The sequence below is a fragment of the Gavia stellata genome, chromosome Z (genome assembly GCF_030936135.1).
Source record: "Gavia stellata isolate bGavSte3 chromosome Z, bGavSte3.hap2, whole genome shotgun sequence".
In the NCBI taxonomy this organism is placed as follows: Eukaryota; Metazoa; Chordata; class Aves; order Gaviiformes; family Gaviidae; genus Gavia; species Gavia stellata.
In genome coordinates, this window is record NC_082637.1 from 24,479,634 (window position 1) to 24,507,270 (window position 27,637).

The following is a 27,637-nucleotide window of genomic DNA, read 5'->3' on the forward strand; positions in this document are numbered from 1 at the left end:
ATCAATATGAAAAATTCTACAGTAAGTTAACTAACTGGCCCATCTTTCTTACGAGGAAAGGTTGTGGGACTTGGGTCTTTTTACGCTGGAGAACAGAAGACTGGGGGCGTGGATCTTATTAATGCTTCTAAATACTTAGAGGGTGGGTGCCAGGAGGATGGGGCCAGTCTTTTTTCAGTGGTGCCCAGTGCCAGGACAAGAGGTAATAGGCACAAACTTGGTCATAGGAAGTTCCATCTAAACGTGAGGAGGAACTTTACTTTGAGGGTGGCAGAACACTAGAACAGGCTGCCCAGAGAGGCTGTGGAGTCTCCTTCTCTGGAGATACTCAAATCTCACCCAGACGCATTCCTGTACAATCTGCTCTAGGTGAACCTGCTCTGGTGGGGGGGGGGGTGTGTGGACTAGATGATCTCCAGAGGTCCCTTCCAACCCCTATCATTCTGTGATTCTGTGAAATGTAGCACACCTCTATTCTGAGATGACCTTAACAAAAAGAAAAAAAGGCAACTTTATTAAAATTCATTCTCAAAGCTTTACATACTTTTATTGAAAATAATTCATTTTCTGGGCAACTTAAATTGCAGCAGGTCATGAATTGTTCCCACTAAAAGAGCCCTTTCTTTAAAGAAATCTTTACATCCACACCTACTGCAACAGTTCAGAATAAAACCCTCATGTACCACATAGACCACAATAAATTGGTAAGTAGCATACAGTAAGACCATATCAAGTGATAAAACACTGGTTTTGAGTTAGCCTAGACATACTATTTTTGAGCTGAGATTCTTTAAAGGAAGCCACAACACAGTCACTGAATGTCGTATTTACCCAATTTCACAATTAAGTCAAAATCCTATAAAAAGTTACTCAGTCTTTTCAAATAATTCTCAGTTAGTAATACTTGAGTGAGTTCTAATTGAGGAAATATTCCAATTACGTATTGCGTAAGTCAGTACACTAAAAACTAAAGTTCAGTAAAACTGGTGAAACAAGCTTAAATTTGTAACTGAAGCAGTTTATATGTAGTATTAATTTATAATACAAATAAACCTCTTAGTGTACCTGTTTACACTAAAGAGTTCACAGATGAATGCAACACTTTCACAGTTACTTCCAAGTCATCTTAAATAAATTCCATTTAAAAACAACTTTTATGGTAGCATTCCATGTCACAAGCAATCCTTTGTACTCAAAAATACACGAGTGAGAATTTTTCCTCTGCCCTCAAATGTAATGTTACCAAAAATCCAAACTCGTCACCTTGAACATTTTAACGTAGAACTATACTGAGAGGCATGTATAACTGAAGCATAAGCCAGATAAAATAACATTACAGAATCAGGTTTTTTCTAAAGAATGCATGTCTTCTCTGTTAAAAATATTCCAGGAAAAGGTATCTACCATGCTTAGCAGCAGAACTTGTTCGTATTTTAAGAAGAGCTATGAAGGGACAGTCGGCCCTCACTAGGTGTGGGACTGCTCTGCCGTATGGGCTAAGCAGATGCTCTAGTCAGAGCAGCCAACTGGGTATTGTGCAAGAACTTACAGGCTGGGAAGGATGAACAATTTTTAGTTCAGTAGAGGCAAGGAATCACCTTTCACCCCATTGTAAACTACTTCCAAATTTATCAGGTTGTCTGAAGAAAGTTTAAATGCCCCTTCTCAGCACCTGTGTACATATGTAGGCATTGAAGCCCATTTCACAAACATTTAACTACTTTAAAGCTTAATGTTCTTTCAGCTACTATTCAAGTCATTAGATTTGCTGAATCTGAAGCTGCATTTAACGCCATTTACATGAAATTTAAGTAACAAGAGAAAACTACAAATAAGTGTCATTATGAGGAAGTAGTTAACTGCTTCCTCTTGAAGAAAAGTGCAAATGTACCAAATTATTTGTTCATACATTCTTGGCTTTACCTAAGGTATGTAGTGGGAAAACATAATAAAATTGATAATATTACAATAAAAGCCATAGCCACAGATAATGGGATACATTTTCTTTGCCAGGTGAGGTTCATAGCTCTCACACATAAACACGCTTTTCAGTGTGGCACAGATATCTACCCATCTGTGAAACAACGCTGCTTACTTCCATTGTCTGGTTCTCCCAATTCACCTCTACTCCAGAAAGCAAAGTGATGATATGCAGTTTTGATCTATTGGCCATGCTCTTCGTAGCTCCTCTACTGACATGAAGAGGTCCATGGCATGGCTTCTTCAACTGGCAACGGCTGGGCACTTACAGAGGAGGGCAGAAGATTCTGGTGCGCATACCGGACAGATAAAATTGTTAGCAGAGTTGCGTGTGCAGCAAAAAAAGAAACATCACTAAGTCATTGCAACCTTCTCTAAATTTAAACAGCGCTATACCCATATTTCATGTGTTTGTGAATGAGTAAACTTTGAAAATAGAGGCATTGGTGACAGTTCCATGTAGAAGATAGAGTAAGAATTGAAAATCTAATTATGGAATGTTTATATCACATTTTACCATCTGTTCTTCTAAGTAAGAGTTATAATTAGTGTACATTGCTTTTACATTGTGTTATTTAATACTTTAAGGCCACTACCTTAATCTGGAAGCATGACTTCTACATAAGAGTACATAGCTGGATTGACATTACACCACACTACTTCTTTAAGAAGTTGGTTTGGTTTTTTAGACTTCATTTGTCTTCTTGAGGAGTAAACTTAATCTCTAAAGGCAGATAATGTCTTCAAGCATGCACAAAACATTTTCACCTCAATATCACTATAGTCTGTCCATAAATAATTTAGCATATGCACAAGTAACCAAAAAACCCAACTAGCATCCCCCCCTACTACAAAATGACTAGCTAAACAATGCCACAGCCCCCTAGCCTTGCAACACTGTTCCCCATTCTCAGTCGTCTTTGCCCAGTAATGCTGCTTTCCAGTAACAAACAGGGAAGCTAATAAATAATGGGGGAAACATTTTCTTTTTGTGGTGTATTTGCATGTAATTTTCAATGCCACCTTTAATATCTAAAGAATGTGTTCATATAAAGAGTAGCACCATTTATTTCTGACTAACAGAGTTGGCTATTCTAATAACTTGAGATGGATTTTGAAATAGTTTCCTGGGAAAGTATTTCTAAACCACTCAAATTTTTTCTGACACAAGTTAACTCCTGTAACTTTGTTATAATTATTAGATGAACTCCAATGCATATTTTATCAGGGAAGAATTTTAAATTGTAACTAATTAAATTATAACCTAACTTTACCAAAAAGAAATTCAAGGCATCCTTGTAACAAATCCATTCCATTACCTTTAAATGTATCAAATTTCAAAAACACTGTAACAGCACAAGTTTACTGACCCAGTTATCCAATCTCAGATAAAGGCTTATATTTTTCCGTAACCATCAAATTATATAAAGTTCCCTCTTCAGACAGCAGACCTGGCTACAGCATCCTAAATCGTGCAAACAAAACAAACCAGTAAACTACAACCTTAAATTGCAGCTGCTGTAAAATTAAGCCACATCCAGGACACCAGCAGCCACTAACTGCCTCGAAAGCCAGTCCAATCCTTCATAAAGTCCTGTACCACTTCGGGCATCACAACCCTGAATATACCAGCTACGGCCACAGCAGAGTTTGTGGAGACTCAGCAGTTCTGTGATTTCTTCCACTGAAAGCGCACCTGCTACATCCTGCAACAGAAGCAGATACAACGACAGGATAACTCAGTTATTCTTCTGTATTATGTTTGAAACATTTTATTTTTCACCAATGGCTTAGACTGAAGCTACGGATCACACAAAAGCTTTCCAAACACCAAAGCCAAATAAAACAATTACGCATTTACTACTTATTGCCACAAAATAAAAACTGGTTGTTGAATCTACTAAGCAGTCTAGCATAATTTATTTTACCAGCATTAAACACAAGGACAACATCTACATTTTATGCTTTCCCCCATTCCCATTCCCTACCCACAGCAGAGGGTTCAGAAAGTTGGAATTTGATACACAAACTGAGGAAAAGAGTAACAGAGTGACAAAAATCACAAGTACCTGTTTATTAGCAAAGATCAAGAGCAAGGCATCCCGCAATTCCTTCTCCGTTAATAATTTTGCAAGTTCACTGTGTGCTTCACTGACCCTGTCTCTGTGACTGCTATCAATAACAAACACCACCGCTATGAAAGAAAGAGAGACATGTTTTACACACATTCAAATATAAACTTCGTAAAATTAGCTTTCAACTTACACAATTCTTTTTTTCTAGCAGTCTTCCATGTGAAGTTTCTCAGCAGTGCACAACTTCAATTTCAAATCCAGGAGGACTGAGAAATGCTTTACATATCTCTATACTTTTGACAAAAATCTAGAATTCGTCCTAAAACAGGGAAAAAAAGTCTGAACTTTTTTGCCTAGTCTAACATAAAGGCTGTGATATTTTAATTACTTAGTTCTAAAACCAGATTTACTATGTGTGGATCGATTATTTCAGTTTAAACCATTTACTGATCCATTTCTACTCAATCAACTCCCACACAACTGTTCCTGTTTCCCTTAACTGGCTGTAAAATCTACAGGTTCAGCCAAATCAGCACAGCTTCCTTCAGCTACAGGCTACACAATCCAGAGAAGATTGCCATGGACCCGACACAGCAGCAGTAGATTTTACTATCCACTACAGAGAGTAATCAAGATGCCAGAAAGACTGGAAAGTCAGGGAGGCAGAGCCAGAGGACAGACTTTAAACTCACGTTTTTCGCAACGAAAAGACCCCTAACATCAAAACTAAACAAAACTTACTGCAGGTATGCACCAGGTTAACTGCTTAGACTTTCTCTCCAGCATACAATTCTTCAAGGCAGACATGATTCCATGCTACTGGTGTTTACACGGTAAGTTTTAAAAGGGCAACAGAAATCCCGAAATACAATTTTTAAAAGTTTGAAAAGATGAACAATTTAAAATGTTAAAGTTTGCAATGAAGGCTGAAATAATGCAGAAAGTGGAGCACATACACTGATGTTTGTCATTCCTAAGTATTTCAGATAATTCTGAATGAATTAATGAAGAGGAACCCCTTTCTAAATTGGAAAACAACTATGGAGGATTTACATAGGAAGGACAGCATGAATTTCTAAGTTGGCATCATTTAGATCCATGTTTTCAGAATCAGTAATCTAGTCTATGACCAGATATTACACTGCCATACCAAGGCAGAACTTTGTAGACTTTAAGTTGCCAAATAAAGGCTCCCAAAGGCTGAGTATTTTCATTTCAAGTGCTATTTAAATTTCATACCTGGCAAGTACTACTTCTCACTATGCAAACTTTGGAACGCGGCACCTTGTCTGTTGTCAGCTAGAACCAGTTTAACAGAGATTCTAATTTTGTTTGGCTCCATGAACTGTCTGATGCATTTATGGAGACTGCACCTTAATCATGCAGCAGACACTATGACCAACTAGATTAAAATTTCTTAGCTCATGAATCTAGCAGCTGTACTTTGCATTAGATGAACAATTTTCTACAGTTATAAGTTATTTCTATTAATAGTCCTTTTGGCTCTGAAATACAAGCTAGAAGTCAAAATACAGTTTAAGACTTGTATTAGTCTCACCTTGTGTATTGAGATAATAGTGTTTCCACAAGGGCCTCAATTTGTGCTTCCCTCCTACATCCCAAATAGTAAACTTCAAATTCTTGTATTCTACTGTTTCAACATTAAAACCTAGAATAAAAATATTAAAGTTTTATAGTCTTGTTCTGTATGAATATAAAATAATCAAATTCTACAGAGAAGTCAAACATTCTGAAAAATCATTAAGTTTAAACTGTTGCTACTAACCTATTGTTGGAATTGGCTGCATGAATTCGTCTTGCTTTAATTTAAACAAAATAGTTGTTTTGCCAGCTCCATCTAATCCTAGAGTGACAACCCGAATTTCCATTTTTGGTCCAATATGTACCCTGTTGTCCTGGAAGAAACAGTATACACAAAACAAGAGTAAGTTTAGGAAATTCAAATTAGAAACCCCTTATGTTTACGATACTAACCTTGTCACTATTTGTAAAGAGATTAAATGGGTGGACTCCAAAAATACAAGGCACAATCACCAATCACTTCCAGCAATAATATAAACCAAAACATCCAATAATCTCTGTAGTGAATCTGTAACTTCTGCCTGAGTTATCACATGCCTTTTAGAAAGGCAGCCAATCTCATGCTAGTATGTCTGTACTTGATAAAATTTCAAATTCTTTCATCATCCTTGGTTCAAACCGCATGAGGAGTTGTTCGTAGCAATTAGTTAGAATTCTCTGACCAGAGAACTCTGTTGGTTTTGTAGCTTTTCCGCTGTTTTCTCACATTATTAATGCCCCCACCTACAGAACTGTTTCCTTGCTGGAGGCTCCGAAGCTACACCTCTTCACCTCAAGCCATTTCCAATCCTTTACCACATTACAACAGCAACATGATTAGCATTAAGCAGTAACTGAAATAGCGAAGAAAAAAAAACCCAAACCAAACCCCAAGTCTTGCTTGGAGGCAAGGAAAGAGAATCAACTTCGTATTTGTAGTTTAGACCAAGCTACCATAAGTACTGAACAGGCTGACGCTAACAATGTGACCAAGTGTTCTTACTAATATGAAGCAGCAAACGGTAAATTGTAAAAGAAACAACATAGGCTAATATTACTATGTATCCCTAAAACATATTTTTAAGTACTTAGAAATGCTACTTGATGAAATACCAGAGTTTCAATCATTAGAACTGTGTGGCAATGCATTTGTTTTCTTGCAAAACCCAGACAGCACTGTCCTGGGCAAGCAATACACGAAAACCTGTGTCTACCCCGCACAGTCCTTTATTTCTTCTTGCCTTAGAAATGCTATTTATTGAGTGCAAAAGTACTACAACCTCTCCTGGTACAACATGCACCAGTGTGACTGGATGTATAAACATCTACATCACATGACTTGATATATATCTACACACACACACAGAGGATCCATTATATAGCTGGATATATGTCATCATGACATGCAACTCCATTCTCCCCTCTGTCACAGATGAAGTAGCATACTGCCAGAATAATCAACACAGATTAATTTAATGACCTTATGCTATTGCAATCTCCAAAGAGAGTAAAAACACCTCTAGAAACTGCTTTCTAAAAAAATGAAAAAAAAAAAAAATTATGCAAATACCACAATGCAAAAGTCAGCAACATCACAACTGTAAGTTTCAGAGTCAGATCAAAGGTCCGTCTAACCTAGCATGTTGTCTGAAACTAGTTAAAGATGGATACATTTGAAAGTAAGAAACAGGGAAGGCATATAGTGATAACTCCCTTTAATACCCTCCCTGTGTCTAACAGCTTGCAGCTCATGGACTTACTAAGCCAACAGTGCAGTTTCTGCAACTAACAGATCTTGATGTATTATTCATCTATGAATCTGGCTGTTTGCTTCTTGAAACCACAGACATTTAGGGCACAGAAGATCCTTGGCATAGAACTCCACAGGCTAACTATTTGTTGTGAAAAAAGCTTTATGTGAACCTGTGAAATAAACTTGTACAAGCTGAGCAGTTTCAGTGCTACAGCTTTGATACTACACAAGGCAGATGCTGCAAAACCAAAAGACTAATTGTATATTTGAGATTTGTAAAATAAAACATTGAGACTTACTTGTTTTTTAATAAGTTTCCTCTAAGTTCTAGATTTTTGGACTCAGAGTTGAAGTTGCCAAATTCAGTAATAACACTGCAACACAGCGTGTTATCAGAAAATGTTATCTCCTGGAGAAGAAAAACCTGTGGGCAGATTCTTGACAAGCCTGTCAGCAGGAAAGGTGCAGGCGAAGAGAAAGAACATAAAGAAGTATGCAAAAGGCACCAAAGAGTCCAAAAAATGCCATGCCTCCAGCACCTTTTTCACACTCAAGCCTCAGTTCTGATTTTGTTTAAAATTTCTGGTGATGAATCTCCCTAGTTCTTCTCCGTGCCTGAAAGGAAGGAGGAAGGAAAAGAGGCAGCTCTGGATAGAGCTGCTAAGTTTATACATTTCTTGCTGGAGGCAGCACCCTGGCTATGGCCAGAGCTTGCTGACAGTGAGCCAGCCTGGCTGTCTTCTCAGGGCTTCATCAGAAGCACCAGTCACCTCTACAGCTCCCATGGCTGGAGGGTGGAGGCAGTGCTGGCCTGTGCAACTTAAAGCATCAAGGAAGTGGAGGAGATGAATGATTCTGTCAAATTTAGCCATCCCGTTGCAGTTTGCTTTCTGTAAGGTTCAGAGTCAAAACAGGTTGTTCTCAGTATGTTTCCACTCTCCCAGAAGGAATCAAAATGCAATCTGTGATGGACACCAAATTTCCACTTTTTGTGTGAGTAGTTCTGTCACTTCAGGAAGAACCTTGCAATAAAAGTTCTTACTTAGAAAATAATGTATAGCACTTGTAATATGAGTCAGAAATAATTGACTATTGATGATCACAGCTAGAAATTGACAGATGAAAAAAATCTCTCTGCATCAACTGTATCAGCACCTTTAATCAAAAATGTTATTCAAAAAAGTCTGGCGAGTGAAACCCCTTCATGTCTGCATTTCTGGCAGGTGGATAACTTGATAGCATACTTAAAAACAAGTAGCCTGTGACTTCTGTTCAAGTAAAGCTTGGTGTTTTCTTAAAATCTCAGTACGGAAAGTGCAGAAGAAAAACCACACAGCAACTGTGATGTCTTGTTTTTTGTCCTTGTCCTTTGTCTTTGTTAAGAAATTTGTTGACGTGACAAAAGCTGTATACAGGTTTACTTAAAGATAGTCTTAAGTGCTTTCCCCTCTGATAGATTACTGTCTTCTTGGGTACTGTTGGTGTTGGTAGGGTTAGCAGTTTCCCTATACTTGCTTCAACACTGACAAATAAGTGCTCTTTACTATCCCAGGTGATGTTTTCTTAATCATTTTCCCTCTCCCCAGTATGTACACACAAATATTTAGGATGACCAATTGCTATTGCTATATACTACACAGCCCCTGCTCTCATTTGACCAGGACAAAACAGCAATCTCTCTCTTCAAATAAGGATCACACTCCTGGATGAGGAGCCATTTCCTTGCCAACAAGCTAAGTACATGAAAACATCTCAACCTTATTTGGTCAAGGTCCTCATAAATACATTGGTAAAGAAGGATCCATGGAAACAATATATTAACAACATTTGGGAAAAAATTATTATATACTAACATATTTCTTGAAAGATGTTCAGCATCTTGTCCTGCATTATCCAAATCCTCCCTTCAGAGCTTCAATGTGTGGCATTTCCCTTGATGGTTTAGGAGGACGAAACAGCACTACCCATGTTTTTTGTGTCACCAGTGAAACAAAAAACATTAATAACACCTACTCACTTTCAATAGTGAAAAGGACTTCTCCCTCCCCTCCTTAAATCTCCACAATCTTCACTGGATATGGAATGTTCCTCTGATCTGGTACTGTTTGAAACACTTTTTAAATTTTATAATGGATGCAGCCTTCAGCACACGAGAGTTCCTGAGAAAGACCTTTTCAGTGATACAGTAACAGTTTGCAGATTTTGATCTGAAAATTTTATTTCTGTCTGAAATCTGTTGCCTGGCACAGACCTTTCAGGTACAACAAGCCTCACTACAAGTCACAACAGTGGCCATGAGCACAACAATATTCTAAGAAAACATTGTGTAGAAAGAGAGCTTTAAAATTTGTCAGAAGTGAGGAAACGTAAAAAGTAAGAGACTGAAGTACTTATTTTCACCTTACTTTTTCATGGCTGCTGCTGTTTTTGTGAAAAATGGCATTTGTTTGGCACCTTTCAAATTCAGAATCTAAGCTTCAGAAGATTTCATAAAAATACCAATTTGTCACAGGAGAAAAACAATAGAAGCCTCATTTCTTTCTAAAGAAAGCTGAGGTGTAGAGAGACACTGGAAGACTTCTGGGTCCCCTAAGCCAAGACCTATTTCAGATCTCCTATTACAGCTTAGTTGGCTGCAACCATTCTCTTTCCAAATACTCAGAAATTCGCAATCAAAATTTTGTGAGTTAGATTAACAGCTCCTAAAGGAAAAACCAGACATCCAAAATGTCTCTTTGACTCAGCCCTGTGAAACAGCAGCATCAATCAACTCTGAATACACAGAATGCAATTCATCATCTGTGAAATGTGAATGCTGCTTCATCCATGGAACAAAGGGGGTTTGCAGAAGAGATCTCCCTGGCTCTCCTAACTCTGGTCTCTGCTGAAAAGGGAAGGGAGGAGCAGAAGTGAAAATGTTAAATTTATTGATCTAACAAAGCAGTTATTACATGGAAATTCAAATACACTGAAGTTACAAAACAAATTATCTGGACGAACTTGAATTTCTGACATCAACAAGGGCTGGGACAGAATCGCTATGGAAGCATCCATTTCCTTATAGTAAAAGCTTCAACAGTAACAGTTAAATCTTCAGTTTTGTCTCAGCAACAATAGATCCTATTCCTCTTTCACCCATTCAGAACTAAAAAAACCCGTAAATCAAAGTACTTCTTGGTCTTTAGATTTTCAAACTTATTTACTCCCCTATGTGAAAAGTACCACCATTACCAAACCCCAAATATTTTCATCCCTTTCAAAAAATAGGTGGTATTGAAATGATGTTAAAGCAATTTAAAAAAATCTACTTAGAAGACGAACTGTGTCTAAACTATCAGTGAATGCAAAGCAACTGTAAGACAAATCATAATTTAACAAATTGAAAGAAATACATTATTTTTAATATTATAAACTGGAAGTTATAATAGCATTATTGCATTTACAAATAGGTGTGCAATTTTCAGGAAATAAAATAATAAACGTTCTGTGGAAGTTATGCTGTCCTCATGAAAAAGCCAAAAATATATGGAAAAACAAAGGGTAGATTCCTGGTCTGAGTTGAATGTACAACAAATCAAGGATGTTTCCAAGAAAAGCATTTCTGGAATTCACAAATACTACCTTACATATTTTAAAAAAAGCAGCTAATGTTCAAACAAAGCTACTGATGTAGTCAAAGTCAAACAAATGTTTCTCACGCTAATTATAACAGCATAGTGGTTTTGTTGCTCAAATACAAGATGGCACTCATCACATAAGACGACACTGTGGCTCTAACTGATACTAAACTGCCTAAATTTGCTGCAACAAATACAGCATCATAATGAACACATATTATTCCTGCTTTCTTTTAAATTACATTTGGGACTTCAGAAAGTGGATATCTGTACTTTCATGAGATTAAGAATACCTTTGTAAAAGTGACAGGTATACTAGCATCCAGCTGTACGTGATCTGCAAGTTCTGTAAACTGCTGCTGCTGTTTCTGTAATGTCTCTAGCAATCTTGTAATTTCCTGTTTGGCCAACACTACTCTGCAGTCATCCTAAAGAGACAAAGAAAACAGAAGCATGTCTTTCCTTTAGGAACTTACTTAAAATAACAAAACACAATGTCAATATGATGGCTGGAAATAAAGCATTTTAAATAGAAATACTCTAGTTAAAGAAACTTACATTTACAAAATAGATTTATTTATAATTGCAATACAAATGTGAAGGCTTTGTCATTCTTCCTTAATACTAATAGATACTAAATAGTTCTGCAGTTTTACAAAACTTTTTCTTTGAACTCTCTTAGTCCGGTAGGAATAAGAATATAAATTATAAGAGACAGTGATGTAATATATAAAGAATATTTGTATCATTCATATATCGTTCCAGCAGCTGGAATAGAGCAGCTGCTTTGCAGCATACAACAACACACTTAACACAAAATATTAATATCCACCCATTAATGATGGGAACATTTGTATAGTTAAAAGTACATCTGACTAAGCAACCGTACACTAGCTCTAAACAAATTAAAAAAAAAGTACAAATAACACATTAATGAAGTAATTTCTCACACTCAGTCTACTCTTTGCTACATATACTATTTACTTCTCACTGTCACTAAATTAAGTGAACAATGGACCAGCCAGATACTCTCATATAGCCACCTTTAATATGTTGAATTACCCAGATTAAAGTGTTACCAAAAGTCATTTAGTCCTAAAACATTTTTTCCTACCAGCCTTGCATGACAACTATCTTCAAACACCTATACTGGTAATTGCAATTGTAAAATCCTTCCCATAAGTCTTCTTGGTTTTTTGCTTCAGTTTCATCACTCCTTCCCACTAACCTCACAAATAACAAGAAATTACTCCAGACAAGAGAATCACGCCACAGAGTTTCCAGCAACTGGAGGACATGATGCTTTTGTAGTGATTATCCTTGTCAAACACCCCATTGTAATGAATACTTCAATCTCATATTGTATCATTATTATTTTAACATTGTAAAGGAAATAAAAATGCAGAGTACCATCTAACCTTTTTGTTCGTAGCCTAAACTTAATATGAAGTTCCACGTATCTTGCTATATGTTACAGTTCACTTGCCAACCTACCTGTTGTAAAGTTTTTTCACAATGAAGGCAAGCTGTTGAAACCTGTGACAAGAGGATGGTCATGTCTTCTTGCTGTTGCCTAAGCCAAATCAACTTCTCTCTCACATGAGCATCAACAACACTAAGGGCCATTTCCTCCTGACGACAAAGGGTTTCATGAAGATCAGAAAAATAGGCTCGGACACATGAGCGAGCGTTCTCTGCAGTCCCTGGTACCTACAGTGTTACAGTCAGGAGATCCAGAGGATTAAGGACACCAGTTGATTCTGGAAGTACATTTTCCACTTTATTCCAGTTTCTAACTTATGTTCACATCTGCTTGGCTACATCCCAGTTCAAGTCCCAGTTATACAGAGAGTCTTATCAGCCCTAAGACCAAGATCCTCCAAGAAGTTACTCTAATAATTAAGTAACTTATTTGTATGTATACACACCTTACTAAAAATGACCAGGGAAAAAAGCCTCAATAGTATCACAGCACCTGAGAACAGATGCAATCTGTCACCGTACTTCAATACTGTACCAGCAGTTACACAGCTTTCCCTACTACCTCCCTATTTTCATGTAGCCTAAAAACATTGTAACAGACTACAAGTTCCCCTCTATCTGCTGGCTTAAGCCTCAATACCGACTTGGTAGAGATAAGAACTTAAGGTCTCGTCATATAAGAGACTTATGTATAATTTTCAAAGAAATTCCTTATCTTGGTTATTACAAAAAACAAATATTCTGTGCATGTGGGGAAAAAAAAAAGCATACATGTTCAGTATGGGCCATTCCAACTCCATCTTCAACTATTTGTTCTCCTCCTTCTATATGCTGAACAATTCCAACTAATTTTCTGGAATAATCTGAGATTTCTTCTGTGAAAGTTCTTATACAGTGGGCCATGTCTAAAATGGATGCACGAATCTGGTTTGCTTCTGGTTCCAAGACAGAATGCTATTAATTAAAAGCAACACAACAAAGATCAATCATAAATGTCTCCTTAATAATATTGTCTATTTTACTACATAGTTAATATATATATGTGTGTGTACATATATGTGTATATCTATAATACATATATATAGGAAAGGTGAGTAATAATTTAAAACCATCTTGCAATTTAAAAATGGAATCAGGAGTTACAGATTATGCTGAGACTAAGATAGGCATCTAGCAATTATAAAAGTAAAGATACAAATTTTCTTGTTTACCATAATCGATTATAAAAAAAGAAGGGTGGCTAGACTGCACCAGGTTGGGTGAACCTAGTGTTTGCATGATGAAAACAACTTTCAGAACTGGTAACTCAGTGCTGTGAGAAGTTCAGAAAAGCATCAGACAAAGGGACTGGCCATCTTAATATGTAAATAACTTATTGTGGTCTTAGAAATAACATTTTTTTTTCTTGTAATTTTACCATGGCAGTTATCTGAGGTGAAGGGAAATTGAAAGAACAGTATGAAGTTACTTCTATAAAGGCATATCAAGAATCAACCCTCCTTTCTTGACAATCTTTCTTACTCTAATTGGCTAAATAATTATGCAAGCCACCCAATGGCACGACTAGAAACAGATTATTAGCAGTACCTTATGACCTTGATGCTTCCCATATTCTTTGCAGACACAACACATAAGTGGGCTCGCCTGACAGCCCTCTTCTAAACAAACAAACTCAATAGCATGCACTTGGTGTTGGGAACACATGGTCTTCTCATGAGGCTTATCAGCAAGAGGTACACGCCTGTGTTTTGCTAGTGTCTTTGTAGAATGAGTAAGCTGGGAGCACTCTGCGCACAGATGAGTGGCACAAACAGTGCAATATACAGATGCAACGTGGGCTTCATCTTCATCGCAACGAATGATACTCTAACAAAAAACAAAAAAAAAGACAAAACTGAAGTTGTTAACATTTAATCCCATGAATTGAGGAAAATCAGATGACCTGCCATCAATATAAGCCTGAAAACAGACTTTTTTTAAAAGTTACACACTAATAAATATTTGGACTATTTTTAAACCTTGACTTTAAGTTCTCCATTTTTTAAAAAATACAAGCCAGTTTCCTTTATAGTCAATTCCAATAAATTATTCTAGAGTTGTTCAGTGATTTTATAAATCCAAACTTCAGTGGAAGTTGTAAAGGTTTGGAGGATAAAATAATTCAGGCTCCAGTCATTTCCTCCAAAGCAGTCATTACAGAACACAGAATTACAAAGCTACAGGCAGACAAAACACCAACGGACAAATAGGCAGTTAGGACAGTTATCTATTCCTAGAATGGCACTGCATGACACTTTTTGCATTCCAGTTGTTCATACTGGAATGATTAAAGCAGCTAGTTTTGATAATGAAGTACTATCACATGATGATATCAAATTACTATAAAAGGCAACTACTCGAGCAGAAGAGTTGAAGTCTTTAGGAAGAGTTTCTAAGAAGTTTTAGAAAACTGTCCTTAAATCGCTATAATTAAAATATCCAAATGAGTAACCTTTTCTAAAAATCTTAAAAGCCTAAAAAAGGGAAAAAGAGTATGCATGCTTGGCAATACCTTTTTATTTTCTGCTTTAGTCAGTACGGATTAGCATTTAATTATGAAGCAATTAACTGAAGCCTTAATATTAGATACTGAAAGAAAGCAGCAGCATTATTAGTAAAAATACATTTGGCAAAGAACTGATTTTCTATCTAGAGATAACTTTAAGCAAATGTAATAAACTTTTTGCTTTTTTTTTTTTTTAAACTCAGTACCTCTCCAGATAGACCAATGGCTTCTTCTGCTGTCCCACACTGCCCAGCAGGTCCATTCTGCAACCGTTCCAAGAGTTCCAACAAAGCAAAATTCTTTTTCAAGCCCCAGACACCAGAATCTCCTATTTTTGAGGAAGAGTTAAATGAAGGGGAGGAAAGGAGGAAAAAGCTCAAGCGAATACCATCATGAGAAGTTCTACAAACCACAGTTGAGTTTTTAACAAGCATTAACAGCACATTAACTACAGTGATATTAACTAGTGAGATACAACTACCACTTTTTCTACGTAAGCTCACGCTACCTTTCCATCCTCTTCCTTCCTTCCATCATGGAACTATTAAATATTTATGCAGATTTTCCCTACTTAAAAGATGCCAAGTTTATTAAAAAATTACAAAAACTCACTAAAAAAGCTTGTAAAATAATCTGCAACAGCTAACAATTAAAGACTACAAGGAACACACAAACTCTAATGTGTATCATAAAAATAAATATTTTGCATAACTATGTACAGTGAACATTTCTACTGTACTAATAGCTGTGAAGAATTCACACTGACAAACCTCATAGTCCCTGAATCACAAGATGCAACACCTATTGAAGATCTCAGTCCATTAAAAACATGAATAAGAGTTAAAACAATATTCAGAACAAAAGACCCACATACAACACTATTTGATACAGCAAAAAAGAATGTATCTCATACTCCCTAGAGCAAAGCAGAAGTCCATGTTTACTCCTGTATCCTCATTTTGTAGAGGTTAACATGAAGCAATGTGATGAGAAGCAAAACCAGAATTGCATCCCAATGACCAAGCAGCTTTTGAAGATCTCCAGGGTCCAGGAAGGGAGATTCCACCACCTCTCTGGGCAAACTGCCAGAGGTTGGTTATCCTCAGAGTCAAAATTGTTTCCTTATGTGCAGACAGAGCTTCCTGTGTTTCAGTTTGTGCACACTGCCTCTAGCGCTGTCACTAGGCTCACTAAAAAAAGCCTGGCTCTGCCATCTTTATAACCTCCCTTCAGATATTTGTAAAATGACTATTAGCCTTTCCTCATATGAGAGATGCTCCAGTGCCTTCATTATCTTACTGGCCTTTTGCTCCAGTAGCTCCACTTCTCTCTTGCACTGGGGAGCCCAAAACTGGAGACAGTACTCCAGGTATGGCATCACCAGTGCTGAGGACAGGAGAAGGATCACCACCCTGGACTTGCTGGCAACACTCCTCCTAATGTAGCCCAGGATACCATTAGCCTCCTTTGCTGCAACAGCACACCAGGTAAACCAGGACCCCCAGGTCCTTTTCTGCAAAGCCACCCCACAGCTGGTTGGCCCATTTCCTTCTCTCATTCTCTTCCCAAATGAGAGAATTAGAATCATAGAATATCTCAGGTTGGAAGGGACCCATAAGGATCATTGAGTCCAACTCCCTGCTTCTTGCAGGACTACCTAAACTAAACCATAGGTCTAAGTGTCATCCAGACACTCCCTGAACTCCAACAGACTTGGTGGTGTGACCACTTCCCCGGGGAGCCTGTTACAGTGACTGACCACCCTTTCAGTGGAGAACCTTTTCCCAATGCCCAGTCAAAACTTCCCCTGACACAGCTTCATTCCATCTCGTTGTGTCCTATTGCTGGTCACCAGAGAGAGAAGATCAGCACCTCCCCCCTTGAGGAAGTTGTAGGCTGCGATAAGGTCACTCCTCAGCCTTCTCTTCTCCAAGCTGAACAAACCAAGTGACCTCAGTGGCTCCTCCCAAGTCTTGCTCTCAAGACCTTTCACCATCTTGGTCACTCTCCTCCGGACACTAATAATTTGATGTCCTTCTTATATTGAGGCGCCCAAAACTGCACGCAGTACTGCAGCAGTGCAGTGTAGAGTGGGACAATCCTCTCCCTGACTGGCTAGCTATATTGTGCTCGATGCACCCCAGGACACGGTTGGCCCTTTTGGCTGCCAGGGCACACCACTGACTCTTACTCAACTTGCCATCAACCCAAACCTCCAGATCTCTTTCTGTGGTGCTCCTCTCCAGCCTCTCGTCCCTCAATTTGTACGTATAACCAGGATTACCTCAGGATTAAAAGTCTCCATTTTGTCTATGTCCCTATTTGTGAGGTGATGGACCTCGTCAAGCAACAACCAATGTTATCTCTGATCCTCCTTTTGCTGTTAACATATTTAAAAAAGCCCTTTTTGTTGTCCTTCACAGTGCTGGCCAGCTTGAACTCTAATCAAGCTTTGGCCACATGAATTTTCTCCCTACAGTAGCAAACAGCACCTCTGTTCTCCTGTGTCGCCTGTCCCTGCTTCCAATGTCCGTATAATTTCCTTTTCCACCTAAGTTCTAGAAAATCCCTGCTCAGCCAAGCCAGCCTTCGGCCCCACTTGCTTGACTTCCAACACTTTGGAATTGCCTGCTCCTGTGCACTTAAGAGATGGCTCTCAAAAAGTGATTTACATCTAATGCAGAAAGCACTTAGCAACTTCCCCTCAGCGGAGTTGTTACACATGTAAGAAAAAAAATGATATTTTAGTAGTATGCTATCAGACATTCCTCAAATGGGATGTTTGCCATTTTCAAGGACTAAGTGCACAGAATCTGAGGTTCTCCTCAATATACAATATCTAGAAAGTTACATTTGATTAACTGCAATAGGCTGACTATCATTGCTGAATCATGGCTATATTCTTTTGGAAATCGGGAATGACGAATTACAGATGGATGATGTGAAAATACAGAGGTGTTTTTAATGGAGCTTAGTGTTGAATTCACTATGATTTTCCAGAATGAGTGTCACTTCTGTGTGTAGGTTTGGGGTTTTTCTTCTTTTCTTCTTTAAAATCGGGGGCAGATCAACTTGTGAAGTTGTTTACTGCCCAAACTAAACCCTTATTACTGCACAGTTTAGAATCAGTTTAACTCCCAGTTGACACTAACAAGGTTGTTCATATATAGTATCAATACATGCCAATCCAGGTAGAGGGTGTAATTACTTGCTAACAATTCCTAATTTGGAAGGGACAAGTAAAGAAATGCATGGGCTCTTCCTCCGGCCTCAACGCTATGATAAGCCCTTCTGCTGTTGTCACAGGTATTTTATTTTGATCAGTTCACCAAAATTGGTAGGACAGATGCATAAACCAATCCTTATTAAAACATCCAAACATCCTGTTTTCCTAACAAACGTCAGAGTTAACCCAAGATGCCTATGATCTTGTAACATTTTCACCAGCTCTTGAAACAACGTATCTGAGAACCAAGACAAGCTCAAGAAATTACTTAATTAGAATCCAATATTACTGCTGAATACTAACAGAGCACTTCTTTGATGGACTGAAAGGAAGGCAAGATGTGGACATTAGTTTCATCACATAACATTGCCCTTATCTCTTTGTCAGATGTTTCCATAAGTGTACAGAAGCTATTAACTTCAGGAAAAGAAATAGCGAGGTGTTTGCTTGCTTTGAGTGGAGTGATAGAAGGCACAACATTACCAGTAGTGCCCAGGGTACTGACAGATATACATTTATGTAGCTAAGAAGGTGCCTGGAAATGCCACCTTGTATTTAGACAGAATCTGTAGGACCTGAAATTGACAGAACTTGAACTGTGTTTGTAAGACAAGAAAAGGTTGCTGCAGTTGCTTTTTAGAGTGTGGGACAGCACTATCTGGACAAAACTGCATATGCATGCTGCTCTTGTAATTCAAATATTTGTTTCACACTTTATGCAAACATACCCGTCTAAGAATGTGAGACAGTTCTAGTGAACTTCCGTTATTCACTGTAAAAAACCAATACATACTACATACAGTTCTTTATTAAATTCCAGTAACTGCTTTGTTTGATTTATGCCTTGTTTCAAGCATGATCTGAAAAACACCATTTAGAAAACAATGCTAGATCCAGAGAAAAGTTGGGCTGCCTCTCATAATCCACATGCTAAAACTAGAACAACTGGAGCCTGAGGTTGGTTCCAGATGATGCCTAAAAAAGTCTTGATCTTCAGTCCACATACCTGGTGTCTGACAGAAGTCTGCATCTGACATGAACTCACAGAAACTGTATCCCATGTGTTTTTGCAAAGAGAAAGCCCAGGCTACTTGAGTTGTCTGGTTCTCCTGAGTGTTGTTTCACAGTTCCTAAATTATGCTGCCCTGTGGTGGTGTGGTAGGCCTATACTCTCTGCATCCTTCTGGAATTCAGATGTCATCCCACTGATCCTAGAGACATTAAGTCTTCCTTCTTCAATACTGAGATTTGTCAAACACTCCATAGATTTTGATGTATCATTAGAGTGAAAGTGCTGTTCCAAATGAACAGAAACCGATTACTATGAGTAGCCCGCAGTTATGAGAACCAGCCAGATGAAGTACTCAGCCCATATACTCATGTTTCACTGCTCCTCAGCTTGATACACATATCCAGAGAATAATCAGCTTTTTCATGGTTCTAAGAATATGGATCTTTAGCTCCCACAGGAGTCTGGATTTGCAGCACACAGAGAGCATACACTTATAAAGGCTCTTTGTAGAATTACACAAACACTGTTCAAATACAGTCACTGCCTAAATGACAATAATTTAAGAGCTAGATACGTTACAATATTGTTTGTAAGGAAGCAAAAAAAAACCTAAAACAAAAAAAAATCTGCAAGTTCTCCTATCTTCAGCTTCAGCTTGTTAAGAATTGTTCTCTGTACTGGTTTTGGCTGGGATTGAGTTAAGTTTCTTCATAGTAGCTGGTATGGGGCTATGTTTTGGACTTGTGACCAAAACAGTGATAACAACACATCTGTATTTTGGCTATTGTTGAGCAGTGCTTACACAGCATCGAGGCCTTTTTTTGTTTCTCACACTGCCCTGCCAGTGAGTAGGCTGGGGGTACACGAGAAGCTGGGAGGGGACACAGCTGAGACAGCTCACCCCGACTGACCAAAGGGATACCCCATACTACATAACATCATGCTCAGCAATAAAAGCTGGGGTGAAGAAGGAGGAAGGAGGTGGAAGTTCAGAGTTATCACATCTGTCTTTCCAAGTAACTGTTATGTGTGATGGAGCCCTGCTTTCCTGGAAATGGCTGAACACCTGCCTGCCAGTGGGCAGTAGTGAATTACTCCCTTATTTTGCTTTGCTTGTATGCACAGCTTCTGTTTTACCTGTTAAACTGTCTTTATCTCAACCCATTTTTGCCCTTCCAATTCTCTCTCTTGTCCCACTGCAGGGGAGTGAGTGAGTGGCTGTGCAGGGCTGAGCTGCCCACCAGGGTTAAACCACAACATTCCCTTTCACTTCAAGAGCTACGAAACAAGAAAAATGAGAGTGCCTTTCAATCTTAAGACTTCAAAACTTGTTTGAAATACATGCAAGTTCTTTTACTACCTGATGATATTTTTCCTGCAGTACTGTTTCAAAGAGCAGAGTTGCATTACATGGCTACACACAATTACGTGGAATGCTCACATGCCAACTGTCTTCCCATCAAGGGGAGCAGAGCAAGCAGTTTCAGGAGGTGCATGCCACATCTGACCAAAGTGAGGACAACAATGCTATGGTACCTCTGAAGAGGTATGTGAACAGGAACCAACATATCCACACTGTATACCTCATTGTTTTGTGTAGCTTCCAGTTTTGGTACATGAAACCTTCTTTCCTAGGCATTTTTCCCCACAGTTTAAACCATCAACTGTAATATTCTCAGTGGCCAAACTCAAAACAGAAGTTCTGTGCCTCACAGATAAAAGGCAGAGTTCAGAGAACAGATAAATAGATGAGTACCATTTTTCTATAGCTATAAATGGGAACATATATAAGCTATTCTCTGCTCCAACACCTTCAACTGGTACAAACCAACATTGACTGTCTGTTTAAAAAAATGCTTGCCAGTAAATGACCATTCATTTTAGCAAATCTGCTGTTTCTGGAAATGGGCCTATCAACGTATGGGTTAGTAACTTTGAAGTTACGTATAAAGCAAGGGCACGTCAGTGCTCTCTGCAGTTATTTCCATGGTGCAAGCCTTCTCTGGTGCAGATAGCATTACCAACACCCAATCTAAGCTCAGTGCATGCCACAAAATAAACTGTGAACAAAAAAAGAAGTATTTTAACTTTTGTTTGCCACAGATCTTGAAGGAGTTTACAGAAGTTATGTTCTGGTCCTCCACAATTACAGTTAGCACCAGCACAGTCATCTGTCTCGATATATTCTGACTTCAGAGCTTACTTATCTTTCAGCTCTAGCACTCCTAGCAGGATCACAGTGTTTTTTATAACACAGAGCAAGGAAGGGTCACCTCTTACTACAAGCTGAAGAAATACAGAGCACAATATCCACATTTAGGATCTAAATTATGTCAAACCAGTTTGTAAACAGAGTCTGGATTTGCTGACACTCTACCTAGTCAGATTTCTAGACACTAACTCCCAGAAAGCAAAGCACAGAGAAGTGGCTAGATATTTCTCTTCTACAGTGTTTAGAACAGCACTGTCCCACAGCAAACTAACCGTGCACAAACTTCAGCTACTACAGTATATAAAATACTCACATTAACAGCACACAAATATATTGACTGCTGATACTAATGTGGACCTCGTATCTCCAGATTAGCCACTAATCCAGATAGCCATTAATAGCAGAGTATATATGGATGTACATGCACCAAAAGGATAAACCTACTTATGAAACAGATTATAGCAAATTAGCCTTTAAGCAAACACCATCTTATCCTTTAAGCAAACATTGGATAAGCCTGAGAGAGGAATATGCTGTTCAATCATTATAGAGTTTATTACAAAAGTATTTTCTTTCACAAAAAAAAAAACCCCAAAGAAGTACTCTCCTCAGTTTACATTCTCATATCTGTTTTTAATCATGTTAGTTCTGTTCCATGTCTACCATGAAGAGAAAGCCAAGCCAGGAAAGTCAAAACAGAACTAATTTACCGAAATGTAACCAACAGAAAAGATCAGAAAAGATACGTCTGTAGCTATTCTGTGTTTATTTTCTAGTTCATAACTTAAAGCTGTCAGGAGAAACAAAGTTACACTGCTTTTACATTCTTTTTTAATTTTTTTTATTATATATCCTGAGACTTGCTAATACATGTTTACATTGTCAGTGTGCCGTCAATCTTGGACACAGATGGAAAAACAGGCAAAGCTTACATGTCAATTATTAATCTACTAAAACAGAATTTATAATTAGTAAGCACCCTATAAAATATGCATTATCACACAGAAAGTCATGTCTCATTTCAGTGGTATCTACCATAAATGTTACATATTTGACAAAAAGCCACTTTGCTTCTTTTTACACTAAACCTGCTATAAAATTACTACGTAATCAAAACACACATTTTCAACACATCTGATCAAGTGTTTACTTTATATTTAAAAACACTAAAAGATGAGTCGTGTAAATACATCTATTTAATCTCTTGGACTTTAGCTCAAATTCTGCTTTGGTCACAAATGTAAGAGAGTCTAGTGATCTCATCCTTGTGCCTACAAGGGATGTTTGTGCCCATTACAAAACCACTACACAATCTGACTGTCTCTTCTCAAAAGAAAAATAAGACATGAACAGCAGGAAGTGTGTCAGCCAGGAATGAGATAGTGGCAGAGTGAAGATACTAAGACCAACTCCAGCCAACAATACAAATGTCATTTTCAAAACCATGAAGCTTGTCTGCAAAAGGATTATAAATAATGCAAGGAATAAAGGAGCAACTTTTGCCTAAATGTCTGAACAAAGCCAACAGAATGTTATTGTAGCCACATTTTCTTGCACAATGTTTTGAAGTTTTTTCTTAGCACTCAAATATTAGCAAATAAATATATAAATGTAAACAATACCAATAGGATGGATTCCATGAAGGATGCCAACACCTGCATACACCGGTTCAACAATTACTAATGTTTGAAAATAGTTTCAGCCCTGTAATGTGATGATGGTAGGGAGAGTTCACCTGAGCCATCAGCTGTTAAAGGCTTCCTTTCCAGAACTGCTCAGCTACAGTCAAAAGCCAGAGCTTCAAAAGCTGTTACATAAGCACATCCTTCCCAACAGTTCCTTGGTCCATGTATTTTAAAATAAAACAACCCACTAATCCAAGGCAGGAAGAAGAGAAAGCAGTTTGCAAGAAATTATCTACCTCTTCCCTCAAATCAAGATACTTTAAAGAAAAGGCTTTAAGAGGAGTCTCTTCTTCTACAAAGACCATTTTATAGATTTTTCCCTAAATATATTACCTGAGTCAACATAATCTCCAGAATATACGGCTTCAAAATCTTGAAAATTGAAAAAAGCTTTTCCATTACATCTTTTTTATGTTAGGCTTCTACAATGTTAATCCAGTTAAAGATAGCCACTAGACAGCTCACATACCTACCACATGTACGTACTCATTTAAAATTCTCCACTAGAAGATTAATTACAGGCAACTTCATTAAAGAACTCTCAAAAACCCCCAAAAAGCTATGTTTAGTCTACTCTGCAAAGTAATATGGTTTGGACAGGCTTTAGCCTTACCAGTCAATTACTAAATATTTTCTCTCATAGCAAGATTTTATGAACTATCAGAATATTTTGCTAAGCGTGTAAACGATGTGCTGTCAATTTCACTTGCAGAATCCGTATTTCCAGAAATCCTGATTAACAAAGTACTTCTAACCCTGCCTTCTCATACAGTTGTATTTATATATAGAAGAGACAGGCCACTAAATTTAAATCACATGTCCAGTTCAGAAGGGAGAAAATACAGCTACATCTATACATACATAGACCCCTGAGTATTTCTTCCAAAAAGTTCTCAATGTTCCTTGGGAAAACTTGGATGAATATAGGATTAAGTGATTTAGTAGTAAGAGCTAAGGCAAACAAGTGAGTCTACCTGCTGAACTGTACAGGTTAAATGACCAACTAAAAGCATCCGTAAAATCCAGTTACTGTTTAAGGAACTTTATTCAACACAGGTAGCTTTACGCCCTGATTATACAGCTTTTCTTTCATCAGAACTTTCTCTTGGCAGCGATCCTATGATCTAGATTTAGATATTAAACAGCTTCCTGAGACTACTTCATTAAAAGGCAGAATGGCAATTGCAGAAATGGGTGAAAATGGAGCTTGCTTTCTTTCTCATGCCCTCAAATGCAGGGGAGGGAAGGATGAGAAGTTCCCTGGGCCCAGAGTTGCCATGCCTCCCTCCCAGCACCACTCCTGAGCTCTCAGAAGGAAACAGAACTACAAGTGCAGCAGATTTAACCAACAGCAGTAACTACTAGGTGATTAGACCAAGACAACAAACGCACAGGTGCCTCAAAGAGGGGCCATGACAAGCTGCCCTACACAAAACACCTCATTTTTACATGCTGGAAACAATAATACTTCTTAAGACAGTTCTTATGGACCTGGTAAGACTAAAAGTGGCTATGACCACTGGCTCTTCTGCCCTAAATCATCAGGCAGAACATTTTTATTCATGGAAGTATTTTTACTTTCAAGCTGTTTTGCTAAAATTTTCTACCTATCAGTCTTTCGAGTAACTGCTGGTCACAGCATATCATCCTTCTTTCTCGTACTATCCAGGAAGATGCAATTCTATTACCCTAGACAAAAAAGCCGAAGCTTTTCCCTCTTCCTATCTGTAGGAGCCTTAGAAGTGTAATAACACTTCACAGTGTTTCATCAGAAGCTCCTCAGTATTATGTAAGATGGAAAAACCTTACACGTTTTTATAAAGCTTCATTTTTGTTAAACCTGAAACCCACAAAAAAATCATGATAGGATACTTTCAGATGCCTGGGGAAAAAATGCACAATAAAAACTAAGAAGTGACAAGTTCCCTATCACAATAAAAATGCTACTTTTACTTTACAAGATACAAGCAGTGCTCTTGGACAAAAATGTTTCACAACAGCAGGACTGAGTCTTGTGGTCTAACATTCTCCCCCTTAAAAGCGTACTTTAAGAAATCTTCTGCAGCTGTACAGTCACAGATAAGTAAAACAAATCATGACTCTTTTAACCACATCTTCTAGACTGTCAATCATTCATGATGCTCACATTTACCATCTCCCTCCCCCCAGAAAACAAACCCCTCTTTCATATGAGACTGATATTTTGTTTCTTGACTCCTATTTCCATGAAAGCATCCCACAGAGTGCCTTAATATTCCTCTCAGTTTGGTCTACAATCTAGCAGATCACTCACAGCAAAGTAAATTCTTATTCGAGTGAATTTGATATTTAAACATTTCTTTCATGGTTTACTAGATTAGAGACCTCCTTCTCTAAGAATTCTTCTCCTTCCAACAGCTTTTTTCCCCTGTGTTATTCAAAACTTCTGGAGACAGTTATATTAACAAGTTCTTAGTACAAATTCTTCTGATAACTCATCTTCTCTGTAACCCTATGCTGAAAAGGCAATTCTTATTCTGAAGGAATTACAAGTATGTGCCATCTTTTGCATAAAATAAACTTCCGCTGTTGGCTAAAAGCTGTATCTTGTTCTTTCAAGTACTATCTGCAGACACTCCTACAGCAGGGGAATTCCTGTGGATAGCCTGCCACTATCGGTTACTGCATATAAAGAATTACTTTACATTCTACAAAAACTGGTTTGTTATCACTGATACTTCCCTCTATATCACTTCATCTTGAATGCAGACAAATCTCTTTGTCAAAGAAACTACCTATTTAATTACATGGTTTATTTAGTCTTTAGGACAACAGAAAACTAATACCCATTCAGAAACCCTTAGACACTAATTTAAAATAGAGTAGTCCCTTTGTAAATATAGGTGTACAAAAAGACTTTAAGGTATAAAGCTTGCAAGCCCAGATTCAAGAATATACAGATAAAATCTTGACTTTCTTTTTCTAAGATATCTATTTTACTAGTGCTTAACACTGCTATGAGCTTCTTTGAATGAAGAGGAACACTGCACTTGGAAATATTATCATTAAGTGGAGCATTAAGTATCTATATCTAGCATTATCTTCTAGATATCCTTGACTGACAGGTTTTAAGAACTTCAGACTTACATTTTCTTACCTAGTTCAGTAACTTGTCGATCAAAAGGACAACGAACTGCTCTACCATGAAGGGGAAGCCGGGTAAGACAGTCATGGCAGACAGTATGGCCACACAAAAGCAGCCGGGGAACTTTGTCACCTTGCAAAGAAAATACATCTTCACAGACTCCACACTCAAGAACCTATAATTTAAAAAGAGATCATATTTGGTTTTTAGCTGATGAAAAAACAAAACTTCATAGAGTAAGCCATATGACACAGTTTATCTTGCAGAAGTTCCTCCAATCACAGCAGATAGGCTAAGCAATTAATTTTGCTTTGTACACACAAACGATATTTAAAATATAAATAAAGAGACACGAACAGAACATTTTAACTCTTCAGCGTCCCACCTGATCACCACTTCTTGCCCACTTCCGTTAATGCACTGCCACAAGAAAAGCCCACTGGTCAAGCAGCACAACTAAGTAAGCAGAAACATCCTCGCAGGAAAAGGAAACGGAGGGCAAGACTCTGACAAAGCAGACTATCAGCCAGTGGAAAAAGTTTCCGTTCATAGCTGATGCACATAAAAAGGTCAGTCAGACCAAGTCAGCCATTTACGATGCTACAAACGCAGCACCGAGGTAGCAGGAACAGGAGGGGACCGGAACATCTTAACCCGCTAATACAAAGCAAAACTGATGGTCATTCAGGAAAAAAAAAAAAAAGCAAACCAACACCCGACAATCCATGAGACAATAGCGTCAGCTAAACACCTTAGGGAGCCCAAGCGTTACGTTTTCTCCGAGACAGCTCCCTTCTTTGAGGCAGTCGCCCTTCCCCTCGCACCGAGGCCTCTCGCCTCGCAGCCCGCTCCGAGGCACCCCACGGCAGCGCGGCTCTGCGCAGACGAAGCGGTGAAAGGGCCTCCGAAGCGGCCTCCCGGCCCGGCCGGAGCAGAGCACCGCCACCTCAGAAGACGCCTCCTGTCCCGGAAACCCCTCGCTCCCGCGCTACTCCTTCCCCAGCTAGGGCAGCGACGGCGCAACCCCGGCCACCACAGCCTGCCCTGCCACAGGAGGCGGCCAAGCCGAACAGCGCGAAGGACGGAGCAGCCCGTCTCACCTTCACTGCGGCACCAGCCGGGCCGCGGCCGCTGCCACTGGACCCCCGGCTGCCGTCCAGCCCGGCACCAGCCCCGACCTTGTTTACACCTAGGGCCGCCATCCTGGGGAGGGCGGAGCAGAGCGGCCACGGGCAGGAAGGAGCTCGGAGCCGGCAGCCCCGCCCCCGACCTCAGGCACCGCCCCAGTAGGCGCATGCGCTCCCCCGCTGCCGCACCGGGCCGGTCTGCGCCCGCCTCCCTCGAC

General features: G+C 38.7%; 1 protein-coding gene across 1 annotated transcript; it reads right to left on the bottom strand.

Annotated features, from left to right (window-relative positions):
• Window positions 1-549: 549 nt before the first annotated feature.
• On the bottom strand, window positions 550-27,494 carry TRIM23 (tripartite motif containing 23). The gene is made up of 12 exons (XM_059834358.1): window positions 27,393-27,494; window positions 26,305-26,467; window positions 15,240-15,361; window positions 14,076-14,354; window positions 13,260-13,442; window positions 12,501-12,716; window positions 11,300-11,434; window positions 5,842-5,971; window positions 5,614-5,724; window positions 4,050-4,174; window positions 3,484-3,686; window positions 550-2,267 (listed from the first exon to the last, which is right to left on the bottom strand). Exons 1-11 carry the CDS (start codon window positions 27,492-27,494, stop codon window positions 3,507-3,509), a joined length of 1,746 nt encoding a protein of 581 aa, XP_059690341.1. The 3' UTR covers window positions 550-2,267; window positions 3,484-3,506.
• Window positions 27,495-27,637: the final 143 nt, after the last annotated feature.